General features: G+C 42.0%; 1 protein-coding gene across 4 annotated transcripts in view; it reads right to left on the bottom strand.

The window, feature by feature from the left end:
- Positions 1–20190, bottom strand: part of LOC137654657 (fatty-acid amide hydrolase 2-like) — a 176885-nt gene that overhangs the window by 9103 nt on the left and 147592 nt on the right. For all 4 annotated transcript variants that reach the window (XM_068388493.1, XM_068388491.1, XM_068388495.1 and 1 more), the window contains 2 exons: positions 15767–15937; positions 3708–3890 (listed from right to left, as the gene is read on the bottom strand). In XM_068388493.1, coding sequence (XP_068244594.1) covers positions 3708–3890; positions 15767–15937 — 354 coding nt within the window. The remainder of the gene's footprint in view (positions 1–3707; positions 3891–15766; positions 15938–20190) is intronic.

The following is a 20190-nucleotide window of genomic DNA, read 5'->3' as shown; positions in this document are numbered from 1 at the left end:
ACTGCATCCAATGGGCTGACGGAGCCGAAGAGACACTGGGCAAGGGCGTGGAAGCGGCTCCAGCGGCCACCAAGGCAGGCACTGGAGTGGCAGGAGCCCTGCTCGACCCGCAAGGAGGAAAAACCACTTTAATGTACTTTCTCCTGGAAGAATTCTTCTTCTTACTCCTCCTTCTCGTGATCTTGGCCTTCTTCCTCGAAGGGCCAACGTAAGAGCTCGCCTTCTTCCTCTTGGATCTCTTCCTCTTCCTTCTTGCCTCCCGGCCGCTGGAATCCTCCGACAATGACGAGCTGTAGGACGAGGAATCGTCCGAGGAAGATGAAGAGGAGGAGGAGCTGTCTGAGTCCTTCGTGTCTTCTGCTACTACTCTCGGGGCCCGTGATTTTACTACCGGGGTGGCGGGCTGCATGAAGTCCGACGGAAGCGACGCTGAGGGCGCCGGGGGCATGTGTAGTGCACCTCGAGAGGCAAACCAGCCCTCAAACTCCTCTTCTTGCCGCATGAGGGACCTGAAGGGTGTCCTTGGCGCCGTCCACACAATGGAGTCGGGGTCTGAAGAGCATGTGGTCCTTTCTTTGTCACGCCTGCATCCGAAAACCGCTGTACCTGTAAAACACTGCCACGATGGGGGGGGGGGGGGGTAGGAGCTGTTTCAGGCCTCCCCCACACCGGGTCTTCACTGGAGACGGGTCCTGCGGGCACCAGAACCTCGTCCACGGTACACACTTCCGCTACACTAGCAGACCCCCCACTCGTCTGCGTAGGCCCAACACAGTTAGCATCCCCGATATCAGACTCATGGGGAACGGCAATGGTCCGTTTCCCCGCAACGGACTTACCTCGTCCCCTACTCTGGGTAGGGGAAGGGGAAGGAGAACCTCTCTCCGAAGGCACTGAAGGCGACGTCAAGGGCGAGCTGATGCCCGCCTTCTTCTTCTTCGTCGCGAATAAGGTCCACTGCAACTCCGGCCAGGACACACAATCCGGACACGTGGAGGCAGGGGAGCACTTATTGCCTCTACACGAGGAGCACAACGTGTACGGGTCGACATCAGGCCTGGACAGCCAGGCCCCGCAAGACTTACCGGCCTTGGGCCCGGGACAACGGCGTTGAGATTCCATAAGGGAATACACGAACACACAAACGACACAAGTAACACGAGGAAAGGATGGGGAAACACAAAGGGAACACGTGGAACACAATGGCGGGTCGGACGGGATGTGAGAGAGAGCGGCGAGATGTGATCTACGCCGCGACCAGACGCTTTCTGATGACTCAGACCTAGCAGCGCACTCTCGCACGCTGACCCCGGGTCGCCTCAGGGCGAGTATCCATCCACCACGGAGGGACCCGACAAGGGAAAACGGAGATAGGGGGAACTAAGCAAAATTCTTGGTTGGTTAGGGAGGAGATCCCAGATACTCCTAGGAAAGTAGTTCAAGGTAAGTACTACGTGTTGGAACAAAGTATGTTTAAACTCCGTGGAGTTATAATAAATTAGAGTCCCTCCTGACTGCCTCCCAATGCAGCCGCCGCCACCCAGGGTGGGCAGCACTGACCCACTTTATTCAAAATCTAATGTATTTGCTATTGTGATCATCTTAACTGTTTGTGTGAATCACCTCGATATTTTTGCCTTATTACCATAAATTACAATAACATTAACTATGGTTGGTAAGCAGATTGCTAGTGGTAGTGCAATGAAGCGCAAGATTAGTGGCAATAGTGCTAGTGGTAGTGCAATGAAGCGCAAGATTAGTGGCAATAGTGCTAGTGGTAGTGCAATGAAGCGCAAGATTAGTGGCAATAGTGCTAGTAGTGTGAAGAAATGGTAAGCCACTTCAGTGTAAATAAAGTAACCATTATCAAGAAACAAGATATCCGTGAGAAGAAGGCAAATATTGCGTGTATATCAAATAAATTGTTCAACAATTGGCACAATTTATAAGACAACAACAAGTTATCCGGTGACGGCGAATTATTCAAAGTGTTGGCCAAATTGTCTCTATCATATCTCCGTCACCGCAAAAAAAAATCGCAAAAAAAATTGTTTAAAAAAAATGAGTTACAGCACAATATATCATTGTTTTTTTTTATTTATTATTTACAGTACAATGCACTGTACTTTTTATATTTTACAGCATTATATATATATATATATATATATATATATATATATATATATATATATATATATATATAAGAGAGAGAGAGAGAGAGAGAGAGAGAGAGAGAGAGAGAGAGAGAGAGAGAGAGAGAGAGAGAGAGAGAGAGAGCTGATTCTGTGTTGTGATGATCCAAAATTTGTTTATACTTAGTTATAACACTTATTTACCTAAACAATTTGAAGAACCCTGCCTTCAACCCTAATTTCACCAAGGTTAGAAACTACCCGGCAATAACTGAATACAAACTCAATTTAGGGAACTGTTTAAACTTGCACACCAATAATGTACTGTATTTGCAATTACTTACAAATTTAATAATAATTAAACATTCATATATTGGCTGGACAAAGCCCAATTCAGGTTATGCTAGATTGACAATAAGGCTATTTTATCATTTTACTTCATAACTGTATGCAGTATATAATTTAGTTGTGATAATTAAAATAATCAAAGTGAAAAACAAATGGCTCCAGCAATTCAAAAGTCCCAAAATTAAACAGTTTGACTACAGTTATGAAAAAGGTACATTATAGGCCAAGCCCACAAAAATATGAAATTAATTTAAATTTATGAATCAGTTTAGAAAAGCCTATTAACTCTTGACACTGGGATGGGAAGACCTAATTAGACATACAAGAATGTTAACACCACCATCTAAATTGGTATCAAATTAAAACAATCCATTAACAAACATAACTGCTCAACTGACAGTACTCAATCTAAACCTTACTTCATATTATCACATTAACTAACGAAAAGAAGAAAAACCTGAAGTAATGTTAGTTAACTATTCAATATACTTATTTCACTTGAACAGAAACAGCTGGTAATAGCAGCACTTCAGAATTCTGGATGGAAGTTGGACGGTAGTTGGTGGGCTTGTAGCCTGTCCGTCAACTGGAATTATGATTCATTTCTATGAGGCAACGACGTAGTAATGACGTCACTCACGAAGGACGAATTTCAACAACTGAGGTGTTGGGTCAAGTTCTATTGTGCCTGAACTTGTGAGTCTCCCTTATACACTACTAAGTCTGTGCTTTGCACATTGATAAACTGGCCCTAGAGCAGAGGGAGTCAATATTTCTTGGGTATTTATGTTGTATTGGATTCTCACTTCTTGCCTTTCAAAGGAAAGTCCTTGGAAACCTCACTTCACTTTAACACCCCAAATAGGAGAAAACAAAGTGTCAGCAACAAGAATGAAAAACAATTCCAGGCAGCTTTATTAGCCTAAGCAATTCTGTGGTTTCTTTACCACAAATACTAAAAGTTAGACCAGTTTTTATGGGGTAGGATGAAATATTTGCAACATAATTGCCAGTTATCTTACCAGACAGAATTCCTAGTTTCATTTCACATCTATAATACCAAATATTGGGGTAACAAAAAACTTATCTATATGCTGGAAACTTCACTGATTAAGTGTCAAAGTACCTTCTATGTGGAATTAATGTGCCCACATTGCAATATCATTAATTTTAATCTCAATAAAGCTTTGTCATCATCAACATTAGGAAATAGAAAAAATACCATACCTGAATTCCTAAAGGCACACCATCTGAGCCAAGTCCTAAGGGACACTGAGTTGAGGGGAAGAGCAACACATTAATGACTGCTGTGTAAACAAAATTAAAGGCCCTAAACAAGGGTTGACAATGGTATGGTGCTGGGGTTGCATGACTTGGGAAAAGCAACACACCATCTTCACCAAGGAGTTCCTGAAAGTAGAATAAAAATCAAAACCCCCTTCCAAGGATTAAACTAAAAACCATAAAAAACTATTAAAACAATATCTGATTCATACATGCTAATCATTACTTTACATTGCTTTTAACACCTCACATTTAGTCCTAGTCTTGAATAACAAATTAGTCACTGGAACTCGCTCTTACTAGATTTTGTTAGTTTTCGTCTGCACTTAAAAATATAATACATCTTTAATCAATCAGTGATAGTAGAAGAGATACTTCTTAAAAAATGGTTTTGTCCATAATCCACAGAACATAACACAAAATGTAACAAATCTGGAAGTAATTTGTATTTTTATTAGTATACAAACCTGGAGCTATTTATAGGGGTATACTTTCGACGTAGCTAAAAGACGAGCCATGATAATTTTAGTGCGGGATAACTATCCCATCCGCTAGTTAGCGGGTGTGGGGTGGGGTAGACTGGCTACCCTGCTCACTCACACCTCTCGGCTGAGTAACCACTTTGCTTTATGGCAGGACTTCTTGGGGGACAGGGTGGTGGGCCAATTTGTATAAATGGCTCCAGGTTTGTATACTAAGAAAAATACAAATTACTTCCAAATTTGTTATTTGTTTCAGCGCAAATACAAACCCTCCGCTATTTATAAGGGTGACTTACTCTTAGGAGTGAGGAAGTCCTCACCAACTGGCCTTGGTCATGACCCAGGAGGGTCCTCTCTATTTCGATCTGTGATCGATAGTAGAAGGAACCCTACCCTCGCTAAAATCAAGTGCCGATATGAGGAAATGCACTGATAGCGGCCTACAGAAGTGTGCGTGAGTGGAACTAACAGTGGCTTGTCTTTTAACATAGGAACTCAAAGGCTTGCAGAGCTGTTTTTCCCAGAGGGGAGAAGGTGAAAGGAAGAAAGAAGCCACTTATTCTTACTCATTCACCCTAGACTTACCTGGGTAACCTCAGCCCTCAACCCTCAGCTACTTATCCATCAAGGAGCCCGAGGTGTTTAGACCATTTGTTGTGCGACCACCATAGGACCGATGGAAAAGGTCTCCATGTTCCTGTGGGGTACGTCTTTGCAGGTAGTGGGCCGTGAAGGTCGATTGACGCTTCCACATGCCCACTTACAGTATCTGCGCTACAGAGTAGTTTCTTGAACGCCACTGACGTTACAAGCTCTGGGTCCTAGGATGGAGGAGGGTTTAGATTGAGGGCAAACTCAATAGCCTTCCGATCCCAGAGGGGAAGGAAATCCTTGTGATCCTCCTCTTGACCTTCCCCGTGCTGGTCAACAGTGCCGACACACGGGGGTGAACTGGTGTCGTTCTTTTAAGGTAACACCACAGATTCCTCACTGGGTAAAACCCCAGTTGAAGGGTGTTCGGTTATCGAATGAAGACTCTCTATCCAGAATTGGTTGTACCTAGGGTACAGCACACTCGGATTTTGAGTCTTGGCAATCAAATCAGGGATGCTGCTGAGGATTACTTCTCCCTATCTCCTAGAGTAGGAGACATCAGAAGATGGATCATCAAACACACTAACTTTCTTGGTCAAAGCCCAAGTGAGTAGAAAGGGCCGTCTTCCATGTAAGGAAGCGATCTGCTGCCTGGCATAGAGGTTCGTAAAGAGGGGCCTTCAGGGACCGAAGGACCCAAACCGCGTTCCCAGGAGGAGGTTGAGATCCGACGGGGGACAAGTTGTTTCAAACTTTGTATAAGTAAAGGCATCGATGGGAGAGAATCCCCTTCCACAACATCAGTCACAAAGGACTGAACACTTCGCCTGGAAGACTGACGCTGAAAAGTGTCTGAGGTGCCTAGATATCTTGTCCGCAACTCGTTGCCAAAGGCCTTTCTGAGAGAGGAGGTGTGGGACCATCCAAAGCGTGAAATCGAAGAAAAGCTACGGCTTAGGAAAGTGTTAGCATATGTCTGCTTGGAAGATCATGTCGTGGAGGAAGATCCCTTGGAACTCAATCGGGAGCTGCAGAAGGTCCGGGAACCGTTCTGCGTGATGCCGTAGCGAAGCTACTGGAGTTATTGATAAGATCTTGCTTATCCTGACTTGGCTGAGGACTTCCTCACCAGACTGAATGGGGGAAAAAGCGTACACCTCTAAGCTGCCCCATCGATCTTGGAATTCATCTTGTTTGAGGGCCTTGTGTTCCGGGACTGGGAAACGGTCGAGAGGGAGCCTGAAGTTCAGGGCCGTTGCGAGCATGACCACAGTCGGGGACCTCACAAAGTTAAGACTTTGTTGGATACAAGATGATTCAAATACACTAGGACCTGACAGAGGTCCTGTTCAGATTGTCTGCAAGCACATTCCGGTACCAGGAATGACGCAAGTGGATGGGGGCACCTAGCTGTCCTCTGTCCATCTGAGGCTTCCTACTGCTAGATGGTTCTCTAAGAGAGGTGAACGCTAGTACCTTTCTGAATCGGGACAACGGATGAGGTTGGAATGGTGCGGCATATGGCCTCCCACCCCCTTTTGATGCATTAAAGAGAGCATCAGATCCATAGGGGAGACGAAAAGATAGGCCTCTTTGCAGAAGCTCTTGTTTGCCACCCACCCACCATCCGCGGTTCGTCCAGCGGTGGGGGAGGTTGCATAACAATAAACACATCTCAAGGTGATGTCGAGATGTGCAATTATTTGCACATTCTTGCAATGAAGGGGAGGAGCCTAACCTCCCTACAACTGCCACCAATCTAGTCTGGCTGGCCGAATAAGACCGATACCAAACGGTAAACCAGTTAATCAGTACAGCTTATGTTATAAGAGCGAATCTCCATCGAGATCGCCTTCCGGACAGGAGAGTGGACGGTAATTACCGAAAGCATCCAACCAACCACAAGAAGGGATTGAGACGTATCTTCAATCTATCGTTGGATGGGTAATAAGCATAAGTCTACTACGGAGTAGTAACACCGAACTGTGAGCATGACAAGCATACATGCGTAGCTTGACTTAAAAGTCGTGTCTGGAACTCAGATGGAGAACGTTGAAAACATTCGTTACGGAGATTCCTCCTTCTTAGGACAAAAACGTTCGTACTTCGTCTCCGATCGGTAAACTAGCATTTATATTGAATGTTCCCTACTAGGGAACAGATATGCTTATGAGAAGTTTCCAGTCAGAGTCATTGTAGGAGACTAAGACTTCCGATCGGGAGAAAGGAAAAAGTGCCTATAAGAAGGGAGAATGTAAATGCCATATGTCTGGTTACAGAAAAGTAGCCAAGTAATGTACTGAATAACCTGGTTTCAGTAAGGGATATAGCTATACAACTTAATAGAACAGAGTTCTAATTGCTAGATGTATATAGCCCTTATTGGCAGAAAGCTCACTTGCACGCATATGTACTTGCCCATCTGCGCTAGCGCATGGGTAATCTCTGCCTCCAGGAAACGTTTGCAACAAATCCGGTTGCGGGAATAATGCACGTGCGACGAATCTCAACATTATTGCCCAAGGAATTTTTGATCGTTGACTAGCTGTAATAATTTTTTGAATGACAGCGCACATGTTCTTAACTAAAATATACAGTTATAAAAGCGATCATTTCTCCTTTGGTTTTCCCCTCCTCTTTATGGGAGGGGCTATCCACCGTTCATATACAAACAAGGATGTCTGGTTCCCTGTGGGCGGGGTTTGAAACATTCGTAAACGTAATGAAAAGCTGCCCACGCTGTTGCTATCATTCTAAAACGTAAGCTAACACTGCTCCTCCGGGACTAATTGTTTGAGACAATAACCCTGTAAGGGTAGAATAAAGTCTCAGAAGCCTATCGTGTAAAACGGCAAGTCGTTGTACCTGAGATACAATGACGGGAGTGGCTGACTCAATCAAACGGTAGAGCCCGAGTTTATGACAATAACCTCACGGTTTTGTCTTGGATAGAGCCCATGCTCTGGGAAGGCTTACGGCCTTTATGAAGTTTTAACAACATCCGTTGAAGTTCTGTAAAATTTCTCAGGAACGAGTCTCTCCCAAAAAGAGTGAAATCTCGTATGTGGGGGTTTGCTTCAATAAGACCAGACATAGATTGCCATCGACCGCTTACCCGAAGGAATTGCCATCGAACGCTTTCTCGCTAGCGAGAAAACTACCGTCTAATTTAGGCAAGGCCTACCAGGGGAAATGAACTGGGAGGTAAAGAATTTTTCATTCCCCGCTAATTTCCGTCCTGGCAGTTGAGGGTTTCTCGATGACGAGAAAAGATCACAAGCCGCCTGCTAACCCAACCAGTCAAATTGGGAGGGTGGAGGGAAGATGACAGAGGTTCGTTCGAAAACAAAAGGATCGGTGCTGGCGAGACCAGCCTAGCCGACATAGTAATCAGCTGGGAGTGTAGTGATGTAACATGTAACGCTTTTGCAAGACCCATCCCGTAGGTGGAGGGGGTCGACCATAGTTTTTAGAAAAAACTCTGGATCGTGGGAACTGAGAGATTTAGCGCGATGAGAACCTAGGGGTTCTTTATTAATTTTGTGAATTCCTTTCACACGACCCTAAGGAATTGTAAATCTATTTCGCGCGACCCTAAGGGATCATTGTGACGAGAACCCGCAGGAATCGTGTTGCGTGGGTTCACGAGACCAGAAGCATGATTAGAACCCAAAGGAACTATGTCATAGTTACCTATAGGGAGAAGGAAGCCCCTAGACAGCAGGCATCCCTCAGGGTTTAGGAACCTCGGTAGGTTTCTGAACATTCTTCCCTATGGGGGAGCTTCCTGGCAGGCAAGAGCGGTACAAGCCTACCCGTAGGGATAGGGTCTGGGCATTGTAGCATGGGCAACTGCTGTCTCTAAGGCAATGGAAAACTGGAAGTGAGCTGTGCAAGCCCGAGGGTTCAACATAGCGCTGAGCGCACGTGCCAAGATGGTGTCTTGCACTAAGATGGTCGCGCGCGTGTAACATAGCGCTGAGCGCACGTGCCAAAATAGTGTCTTGCACTAAGATCGTCGCGCGCGTGTGAACACTCCGCGCGACGAGAGTCCGAGTACTCTCTGTCATAAGAGTTAAACTCTTGATGACGATGGTCGAGCGCGCAGCGCTAATCGCGAGCGAGACAAGAGTCCGAAGACTCTGTCATAAGAGTAAAACTCTTGATGACGATGGTCGCGCGTAGAGTTGGTCGTGCGCGCGTAGAGTTGGTCGCGCGCGTAGAGTTGGTCGCGCGCGTAGAGTTGGTCGCGCGCGTAGAGTGGGTCGCGCGCGTAGAGTGGGTCGCGCGCGTAGAGTTGGAGAGTCCGAAGACTCTGTCACAAGAGTAAAACTCTTGGCGACGATGTGCGACGAGAGTCCGAAGACAGTCATAAGAGTAAAACTCTTTATGACGATGGTTGCGTGCGTATAGGTTGTTTGCACGCGACGAGAGTCTGAAGACTGACATGAGAGTAAAACTCTTTATGACGATGGTTGCGCGCGTAGTGTTGTTCGCGTGCGTAGCGGTAACTGTGTGCGCGCGACAAGAGTCCGAAGATTCTGTCATGAGAGTAAAACTCTTGATGACGATGGTCGCGCACGTAGCGCTAATTGAGCACGCGCGACGAGAGCCCTGAGACTCTATCATAAGAGTAAAACTCTTGATGACGATGGTCGTGCGCAAACACTTTGCGTAACGAGAGTCCAAAGACACTCTGACATGAAGTAAAACTCTTGATGACGATGGTCCCATGCACGACGAGAGTATGAAGACTGTCATAAGAGTGAAACCCTTGATGACGCTGGTCACGAGCGCGAACACTTCGCGTGAGGAGAGTCAGAAGACTGTCATAAGAGTATATGTCTTAACGACGATGGTCACGTGTGTAAAGTTGGTCGCGCCTACCGAGATGGACACGCGCACGAACAGTTCGCGCGACGAGAGTCCGAAAACACTCTGTCATAAGAGTAAAAACTCTTGATGACGATTGTCACGCGCATAGAGTTGGTCGCGCGCGTAGCGCTGATAGCGCGCGAAGTGTTTGCGCGACAAGAGTCCGAAGACTCGCTGTCATTAGAGTAACACTCTTGATGACGTTAGTCGCGCACGCCAAGTTGGTCGTGCGCGCCAATGCTCTGCACGACGAGAGTTCGAAACTCTCTGTCATAAGAGTAAGACTCTTGATGACGAGGGTCACGAGAACCCGAAGCTTCAGCGTGTTCTGTGTTGCGAGACCCCGAAGGGTCAGAGCAACGGGAAACCAACGTTTCCCTGTCCAAGACAACAAAGTGTCAGCGTGACTAAAGGCATGAGTGCCCGAAGGTTCAGTATAACTTATGTTGCGAGGCCCCGAAGGGATAGTCCAACAGTCAGCGTGACTAATGGTACGAGAGCCCGAAGGATCAGCATGACTGATGGTACGAGAGCCCGAAGGATCAGCGTAACCATCGTTACGAGAGCCCGAAGGTTCGACGTAACTGAAACCTAAAGGTTCCAAGTTGTGTGAACTCGAAAGTCCAGTGTGACGGAGGCCCCAAGGACTCCCAAGGTCATGAGAACCTGCAGGATCAACATGATGATAGCCCGAAGGCTCACGATCAGCGCGTGGAGAACCAGCTGGTTCAAAAAAAGACGTCTCTTCACAGCACCAGGAGAACGTCCAGGATGGAGAGGGGTCACCACCCCTTCCCCCCTACGATCCTCCGGAGAGAAACGCTGAGCAGACACTGCCCGAGGGGGAGACTAATACTGCTCTAAAGATACCTCCTCCGCAGGGGAAGTGTGTTCTCCCGCAGGAGAATGTCGCTTAAGACAAGACTCTCGCTCCACCCCTGGAGGAGAACCATAAGCGTAAGGGGGACCACCGATGCCCAAAGGCGGTCTTCTCTCGAGAAAGAGAGACTCGTTCCCCTGAAACACCTGACCGACAATCCGCAGCTCCAACACAAAAGCTGAACATAAGATTTCTCTCGCGAACGAGAGGAAAGTTCTGAAGGAGGACATTGCCAAGACAAGCTTTCTCCCAGCTCTATGGAAAAAAAGCGTAAGCGTAATAATCTCACTCGCGAACGAGAGATGTCCTCCCAAAGGAGGACATCGCCTAAGACAAGCTTTCTCCAAGCTCTATGGGAAAAAGCATAGGTGTAACGATCTCTCTCGCGAACAAGAAAGAAGTTCCCCCCAAAGGAGGAACAAGCCTTAGACTTGCTTTTCCCCAGCTCAAGGGGAAGAAGCACTGTCTTCAGCGACGAGATAGCAGAAGCAAATCTCGTCGAGCTGTCAGCGATTCTTCCCAAAAGAGGGAAGGTTACTGAACAGCTGAAGTAGGGAAGCTCTCCCTCGGAAGGGGGAGCAGCTCAACTCCAGGGAAGGTTAACACTACCTTGTAAGGGAAGGTTCTCCAACCCTTAGAGGCGAAACTCCTGGCAGCACTCTATGCTTCCCATCAACAAGCCTTGTTCAAGTTGAAGGTCGGCAACGAGTGCTACCTCATAAGGTGGGCAGCTCACGAGTTTGCCACAAGAAGCGCAGGATACTGACCGTAGCGGCCGAAGCCATCGGTCTTCTTTCTACATCGCTGCTATCTGTAGAAAAGTAAATAAAAGTTGTGATGAATTACAATTTATAACTCCGCTGCATAACGTGAACTATTCAGGGAATAAGTCATCTTACTTGCAAGAGAATCCCTCCAAAGGGAGCGGAACTATTATAAACTTTAATTCAAGTACTGAACAAACACACGGGAGTGTTGGGAACTACCGGCCACCCACACAGGGGAGGGTGGTAAGGTAGGGGAGGTATATCAACACAATGACAACTCCCTTATGGCGGAGTCCGACATATACAAGTTACAAGTATTTAACAATATAAGAGTATGTTTCCATATATAAAAACCCCACCCCCCACCCGCTAACTAGCGGATGGGGTAGTTATCCCTCACTAAAATTATCATGGCTCGTCTTTCAGCTACCCCGAAAGTATACCCCTATAAATAGCGGGTGTGTTTGTATTTACGCTGGAACAAATATAATTTCATAACACAATCCCCCTAAATTACTAACCCTTTTCTCCTTTCAGGTCCTAAACCGTAACTCTAAATCTCCTCTATCTCTTCTTGGGGTTTCTATCTCTCCTTTTAAACCACAGTACATCACTACCAGTCTATGTTGTTTCTTTACTGTACATGCTTCCCACCAAATCACTTTGCAGTTCATCACATTATTTTTGTCAACTTCTCCGACTAGAATAAAATCTATTCAGCTTTCCACTCCAGTTTCATGGGTTATCAGGTGGTTATCCAACTTCTGAAACTAGGCGTTAATATATGCAAATTCAAAGCGCAGAGCCATCTCTAATATATACTACCATTTTCATTTCTAATTCCAAAACCATGACCTCTAAGTACCTTCTCAGACCTAATCCCTTTTCTTTTCCACTCTGCCATTCATGTCTGCTCCTAAGATTAGCTTCTCCTCCTCTTTCACTGTTCTAATGGCTGACTCAAATTCTTGTCTAAATTATTCCTTTTCTTGCTCTTGGCAACCCATCTGAGCTACATATGCTGAAAATATATTTACTATTTGATCTCCTATTATTATTGATATATTTAAAAGCCTAACATTTACTCTTTACTTCTGCCACTTTTTCCTTCTAGTTACTACCTATTATGAAGCACACACTGAGTTACCAGTCTATCTGAATTAAAGAATAACAAATAATGATGGGAACTGAGATGAACTGCAAGAAATATTTTTAACATGGAAGAGATCCATAGCAAGGAAAGGATTGAAGGTGAACACTGGAAAGACAGAGCTAATGATTAGTAGTAGAAAAGAACATAAAGAAGTAACCATTCAAGTGGAAGATGGTACAGTGCTAAAACAGAAGAGAGTTTAACTACTTAGGATCAAAAATATCAGAAGAGGGAGGTATTGGAAAGGCAGTGAGATGGAGAGTGAAAGAATGGTGAAAATGGAGGGAAGTAACTGGAGTTGTTTCAGACAAAAAAATTTCATTAAAGCTTAAAAGATAAGATTAATTAAAAGACAGTTATCAGGGCCATACTATTTTATGGGGCATAAATTTGGGCACTTAAAAGGAAGGAGGAGGAGGGACTGTTGGGAAGAACAAAGATGAGGAGGGTGAGATGGATTGCTGGAATATCACTATTAGAAAGGAAGAAGAGTCAAGCTATACAAAGAATGGAAAGGAGAAGGCTAGGGAAGCCTGTCTGAGATATTATGACCATGTAATAAGAAGAGAGTAGCTGGAACCTGCAGGATCAACATGACAAGAGCCCGAAGGCTCATGATCAGCGCGTGGAGAACCAGCTGGTTAAAAAAAAAAGACGTCTCCTCACAGCACGAGGAGAACGTTCAGTGATGGGAAAGAGGAGTGTGGGGCATCAGTGGACAGATGGATGGATGTGGTGAGGAGGGATATGGGTAAGATGGTACTGGGGAAGAAGATACAAGGAATAAAAACAGATGGAAAGAGTAGACTCGAAAGGCCGACCCTGCAATACATTGTGATTAATAAGGTTGAAAGAATAAAACATATAAGTTTTCTACTGTGTGAAATGATACCGATACATTTCACAGATAAGCCAAGACAGCAAACTCTGTGCCTTATATTATTGATGATGTAAAAGACCTCTATAGAACCTTCAAATCTCTCAATCACAAATTGGGGAAGACAGTAAAAAATATGCGACTCACAGGCATAAAAATAATAATCCTCATCATCTCTTCCTACTCTTATTGATACAAAGGGCCTTTGGTTAAATTTAGCCAGTCGTCTCTATCTTGAGCTTCTTAATCAATAGGTTTTCATTCATCATCTCCTATTTCACATTTCATAGTCCTCAATAAAGTAGGCCTGGGTCTTCCAACTCTTCTTGTGCCTTGTAGAGCCCAGTTAAATGTTTGGTGAACTAACCTCCCTTGGGGAGTGCAAAGAGCATGCCCAAATCATCTCCATCTACCCCTCACCATAATCTCATCCACATATGACACTCGATTAATCTCTCTTATAGTTTTATTTCTAATCCTCTCCTGTCATTCAACTCCCAATATTCTTCTGAGGGTTTTGTTCTCAAATCTACAAAATCTGTTGGATATTGTTTCATTGTCACACCATGACTCATATCCATACAGTATACTGATACAGTCATACTGATATAAATAGCTTGATTTTTATATGTAATTTCAGGCAATTTGATTTCCTAATTTTACTTAACCTACCCATTATCCGATTTGCTTTTTCCAATCTTTCAATAAACTCCAATTCTATAGACCCTGTATTAGAGATCATAGTTCCTTATTATTCAAACGATTTTACCTCATTAATCAACATATTACATTTTATAATTAAAAATTGCTTTATTTTTATAGGTAGTAGGTTGGCCAGGGCACTAGCCACCCATTGAGATACTACTGCTAGAGAGCTTGGGGTCCTTAACTGGCCAGACAGTACTGTATTGGATCCTTCTCTCTGGTTACAGTTCATTTTCTCCTTTGCCTACACTCACACACTGAATAGTCTGGCATATTCTTTACATATTCTCCTCTGTCCTCATACACCTGACATTACAGATTACCAAACAATTCTTCTTTACTCAAGGAGTTACTGCACTGTAATTGTTCAGTGGCCACTTTCCTCTTGGTAAGGGTAGAAGAGACTCTTTAGCTATGGTAAGCAGCTCTTCTAGGAGAAAGACACTCTAAAATCAAACCATTGTTCTCTAGTCTTGTGTGGTGATATAGCCTCTGTACCATGGTCTTCCACTGTCTTGGGTTAGAGTTCTCTTGCTTGAGGGTACACTCAAGCACACTATTCTTTCTTATTTCTCTTCCTCTTGTTTTGTTAAAGTTTTTTATAGTTTATATAGGAGATATTTATTTTGGATGATGTTACTCTTAAAATATTGTATTTTCCTTTTTTCCTTTCCTCACTGGGCTATTTTCCATGTTGGAGCCCCTGGGTTTATAGCATTCTGCTTTTCCAACTAGGGTTATTGCTTAGCAAGTAATAATAATAATAAAAATGATAAATACCTGTGAATTATAATGCTGACTACCAAACTCCTTATGAGGAGGGTAAGTTACGGAAAGTGATGAAAATCATTTTAAATTCAAATAATCTAAAATATTCTGACATAGCTCATCGTATAAACTCTAATAGCATGACATGTTGGTCTTGATTGTCATATAATTAGAGATCTTTACAACATCATCAATATAGAATATTCTTTTCTCCAACTTTAATAGGACTTTGGACATCCCTTGTAGAGTAAATGAAATATTTGAAAGTAATACATCCCTATTAATGGAGTATGATGAACCAATCTATTTTCTTTAATACTTTTTTCTTCAATAAATACCAATTTTCACAATCAAGGGGTTCCTACCTCCCAGTCCTACCTTTTTCTTGCAGCTAATGCCCCAGGACTAAAAGAAAAGTGAATCTGTGGTCTCATAGAGTAGTTTAAAAAAAAAAAAACTTTGCCTACTAAATCAAACATGAGTTGGTGATGGCTTATATTCAGTAAAATGACTCACATGAATTACAGTATAAACTACTAGAGAAAGATTCAATAATTCTTTTATTTATCAACCTATTTGGTAGAGCAGATTTCTTGTTGTTAGGTAATCATGAAATACAACTGTCCACTTCATAAGCACAGAAGGAGAAACCTAACAGACACATTGATTTGAGGACAAAGATGATGGTGACGAACAATGAGAAAAGCATAAATGCAATTAAACACAGGAAATCTAAATGCAGTATTATATATCATCAGGTGAACAACATTACTAAAACTTATAGATACGTTAATTCATATATCTTTTTATAATAAAATAAAATGCAGATGAGAACTAATGCCTTTTTAATGGAATAGTGTATGCCAACAATCATCTTGTGATTTTCATTCATGTTGCCTACCTTTATTTCATTACGAAGATCTGTACACATTGTAAGCAATTTTGGAAAGTCCTCTGAAGATTTGCTGTAGTTATTCAACTTCTCTAGTACACCCAAAAGTAACCCTGGTAATGTGTTGTGGGAAATCCTGAATATCCATTTAATGAATTCAAACCATACATTAATGCTTCCCTGGAAAATAAATAAAAAACTATGGTCAATAATAATAATAATAATAATAATTTTTTACTTTACTTAGTCAATGTACTGTACATTTCAAGATTCCACTCATGAATTTCATTAGTAAATTTAAGTGAGATTATTGCTCTTACTAATACTGTATAACATAAAAGACATATTAAAAAATTTCTATACAGCAGAGATTCTATCACTTAACCCCTAAATATATAAGATGTAAAAGCGCATCACCCAAATTATTTGCATATCTTGCTCAAGAACCAGTTTGAAAAGAAAATTACACTGCAAGGAATATTGAGACAATTTTTAACTGGAGAAATGTCACGAGTACAAAACGACACGAATACTTCCAGCAATGTCTTATATAATCGTCTCTACCTTTTCGAATGCTACATGAGATACAGATGTATAAATATCAAAATGGATCCCTAATTTAGAAAAGGCTTTCTCATCAGACTATCTCTTCATAGACGTCTTCTCAAGAAGAAATCTCTGACAAAGGGAATGGAGGAGGACTAAGAGATTGGTAGAGGAAGAAGAGAGAGGGTGACCTTTCCTTACCCTTACCAACAATTTTTCTTTGCTGTCACAGAGGAGTTATGGTCTGGCCAACCAATAATGACTACACTCTCTCTGAAGAGAGAAGGCTACAAAAGCTTCCTTCACTGCAACACAAACCATTAGGCTGGGTGTTTTGTTACAAGAAAAGCACTGGGAATACTCACTGACACTGCACGATAAAGGGATCACTATCAAGGGAATACTGGCACCAGGTGAATGCCAGACGAATAATTTCACTATTGGGCCCAGAGACATGGGCGACATTCAGTCTGAATCTCTGAATCATGTAACTCCCTCCCAGAGTAAAAAACTAACATGAAACAAGACGAGTTACGCTCAGAGTTCATAGTCTTCCTAATCAATGGGTCAGAAAAAACTCTCCAAGGTGAGGAAGGGGGCTGCTTACAGTCACTCCTTCACAAAGGTCACAACACATGGGGTTTTGAAGGTTTATATCCTCAGAGGAACCAAATTAATCTAGAGATATATGGATGGGCGGGTCTTCCACTCATGCCACTTGTCATTAATCAACTACCTTGTTAATGATTCAATGGCTATTCTAGCACCGCTGAAGACACATCCCTATTATAAAGGAGGAAAAGTTTGTATACACATGATCAAATGTAGTCTGCGAGAGTTACCGAGAGGGCAGCATATATCAATGGATTCTTAATATTCCCCCAATAGGTTGCAAACTAAAGAGCCGACCTTGCAATCAACACTATTGTTCCTGAGTTAGGGAGGATTCTGCAGCCAGGAATAAAGCAAGAATAAGGTTTTGGGACCAAAAACCCAATTGCTTTAGGCAGATGAAGTTCAATATCAGAGTAAAGCTTATTCATATAAGGGAAGGAAAACTCTAAAATTAAACTATGGAGGTAGAGCAAAGTGTGTGTCACTCACAACCAAGACACAATGATGATGAATACTGCTGTGAAACTCAGCATGGAGTTGCAGTTTAGTATATCAAATGCTGTCTAATCAACCCCAAATAAATTAGATAACCACACCTGAATAGTCAAGGATGTGTCAGCACAGGAGAGATGAGCCAGGGATAATATACAAAGTTTTGAGTGAAGAGGAGGAAATTTCAAATTTAAGACAAGCAATGACAATAAAGCTGAATGAAAGGCTCATTAAATGTACCAAGACCCTAAACGATGGAAGACTTCTTACAAAGTCAAGTGCTAGGGATGTTGATCAAGAACTGAGATGTCACACACAATGCTTGACATACTTTACAACTCAAAGAGAGCACATCTTGTGATAATGCAATAGGAGAATTTCTATGATCAATAGAAATAGTTATCTCTTGTGTCTTTTTTATTTAAACTTGTTATCTACTTCATTGATAGCAAGGTTACTATTACAGAAACATCTCCCCGTAATATTCAGACTTGCTGATATAGCTTCCTTGTATAAGGACCAGCTACATCAACTAGGCGAAGACTCACAAGACATCAATACCATCAGGTTCATGAAGAAGTTATTCTCTTAGTCAATACCATCAGATTAATGAAGGGGCTATTCTCTTAGCTTCCTGAACTTGAGACCAATAGGAAAGGTTGTGATTGTTCTACCATTCAGTTTATATCAAAGAAATTATTACAGTTTCATTCTACTTTGCTTTAAGTATTGTTCTCATGTCTCGTCTCCAGCTACTGACTCTCATCTTGAATTGTTTGATAGAAACTTACTGTCTATTAATTTCATTCCTGATCTAGATATTAATCTCTGGCATTGTTGTTCAGTTAGTTCGTTACGCATGTTGCATAAGATTATTCATAATTCAGATCATCATTGCATTCAGAGCTTCCAAAAATGTACCATCCTGTATGTAGTACCCAGTATTAAGTAATTTTAACAGTCATGCCTTCTCATCAGGCACAATACTACACCGCATTTTAAGTTTTATTTCAGCTGTGACCAGATTGTGGAATGATCTTAATGTGGCAGTGGAATCGGCGAAACATAAAAAATTCAACCTTATTGTATCTTCTCTTTTGTCGAAGAGGTTGACTCGAGTCTTGTTCTATGGTTTATATACTGATTTGAAGATCGGTAATCACCTTTAAATTAATGTTGTTACTGATCTTGAAATATTTTATATCTCTTATCCATTCTTTATATATATAGTTTATTTACTATTTCCTTTCCTCACTGGGCTTCTTTCCTTGTTGGAGCCCTAGGGCTTATAGATTTTATGCTCTTCCAACCAGGGGTGTAGCTAGACTAGTAGTAATAATAGTAATCTGACTGAATTTCCCTGTTGGGACACTTGGGATTAAAGTATTTTGAATATGAGGTGGTTACACCAAATTAGCATAATTCCATATCCATCTACTACCTTTAACCATGTACAGTACTATTATCCCATTTGTTCTCAGTAGAACAAAGTTTTATCAATTCCTATGTAAAACTTTTGACCCAGATTGTGGTCTTAGCCTGACCTCAAGAGTCACGGTTTTAGAAAAATTTAGATCTATACACTACTACAAAATGAAAATCTCACTAATGTTTAATCTATGGCTGATGATTTTCAAATGAACTTTTACTTTTTGTGGTCTGAATGAAAACGGTACAAATCAAGGGGCAAGGAGGAGGGAAATCCACAGTGGATCGATAAACTTAATTGAATATTAATTTCATGTTTTAATATTTTATACTTGTTTCACTACAATCTTATTAATCATTAGCACCCAAATTGCAATTCAGTTAAAAAGATCAAGAAGTAGAGACCATCAAGTTGTTACAGAGTGACTGAAGGACCTAGGTAAGAACATGGGGACCTTACGAATCACAGGCAAGGGATCAGGTAATCCACAAGGGTTACTTTAAGCATTAGAAAACCCATCCTCTTTTCTCTCATCTCTAATATAGCTTTTGCAAGAATAAATTTATTGGGGAAATTTTCTATCTCACAAATGTTCAAGATTAATAACAAATTACAGTCAAGCCCAGATATCACATTGCCCTCCAAAGATGGAAGTGACCTTGAGATCATCCTAATAGAAATTTTTGTTGATTAGAAAGGGATGAAGTATGAAAATCATGAACACTAAAATAGCAACAGAAAAGTAACCTAAACATAAGGACCAACAAGACTGCTATTTTAACTAAAATGCAAGCTAAACACCATACACTATATACAAAGCCAACTTCATCATATAGCATTTCCTATAAGTATGAGGATATTTTCTTTTAACAAAAAACATGAATGCATCAGAGTAAAAGCAGCAGCAGAAATGAAATGTAGGAATTGCTCGTAAAGAGGACCTATAACTAGTTTGCAAAAAAAAAAAGCTGGACTAGAAATATAATTGGTTGAAAATCTTAAGAGAAAATGACATTTGCTTTAATAATTGAGGTAAAGTTTCCACCCAAATACGGTATTGTGACTTCAGTGCTAAGGGATGGGGTGAAAACACCATAAAACAAAACCAAATCCTTACCTAATAATGCTTTTGGGTATTTTGATGTCTAAAAATATTCTGTATATCCAAGAGTATTATTGCAGGTACATGAAAAGATGCATTTCATATGTACCAGTATTATATATATAATTTATTATGTACTTTCGAGCATTATTTCATATGATGCATGTCATTATATTAATCCCTGTAGTTTCTGTAATATGATGTGGAAACATTAATTCAGTATTGGCTATTCTGTTATCGATTGTTCCC

This window comes from Palaemon carinicauda, chromosome 15 (genome assembly GCF_036898095.1).
Source record: "Palaemon carinicauda isolate YSFRI2023 chromosome 15, ASM3689809v2, whole genome shotgun sequence".
In the NCBI taxonomy this organism is placed as follows: domain Eukaryota; kingdom Metazoa; phylum Arthropoda; class Malacostraca; order Decapoda; family Palaemonidae; genus Palaemon; species Palaemon carinicauda.
Note: the sequence above shows the minus strand (reverse complement) of the source record. Positions and strands in the feature narration are given on the sequence as shown.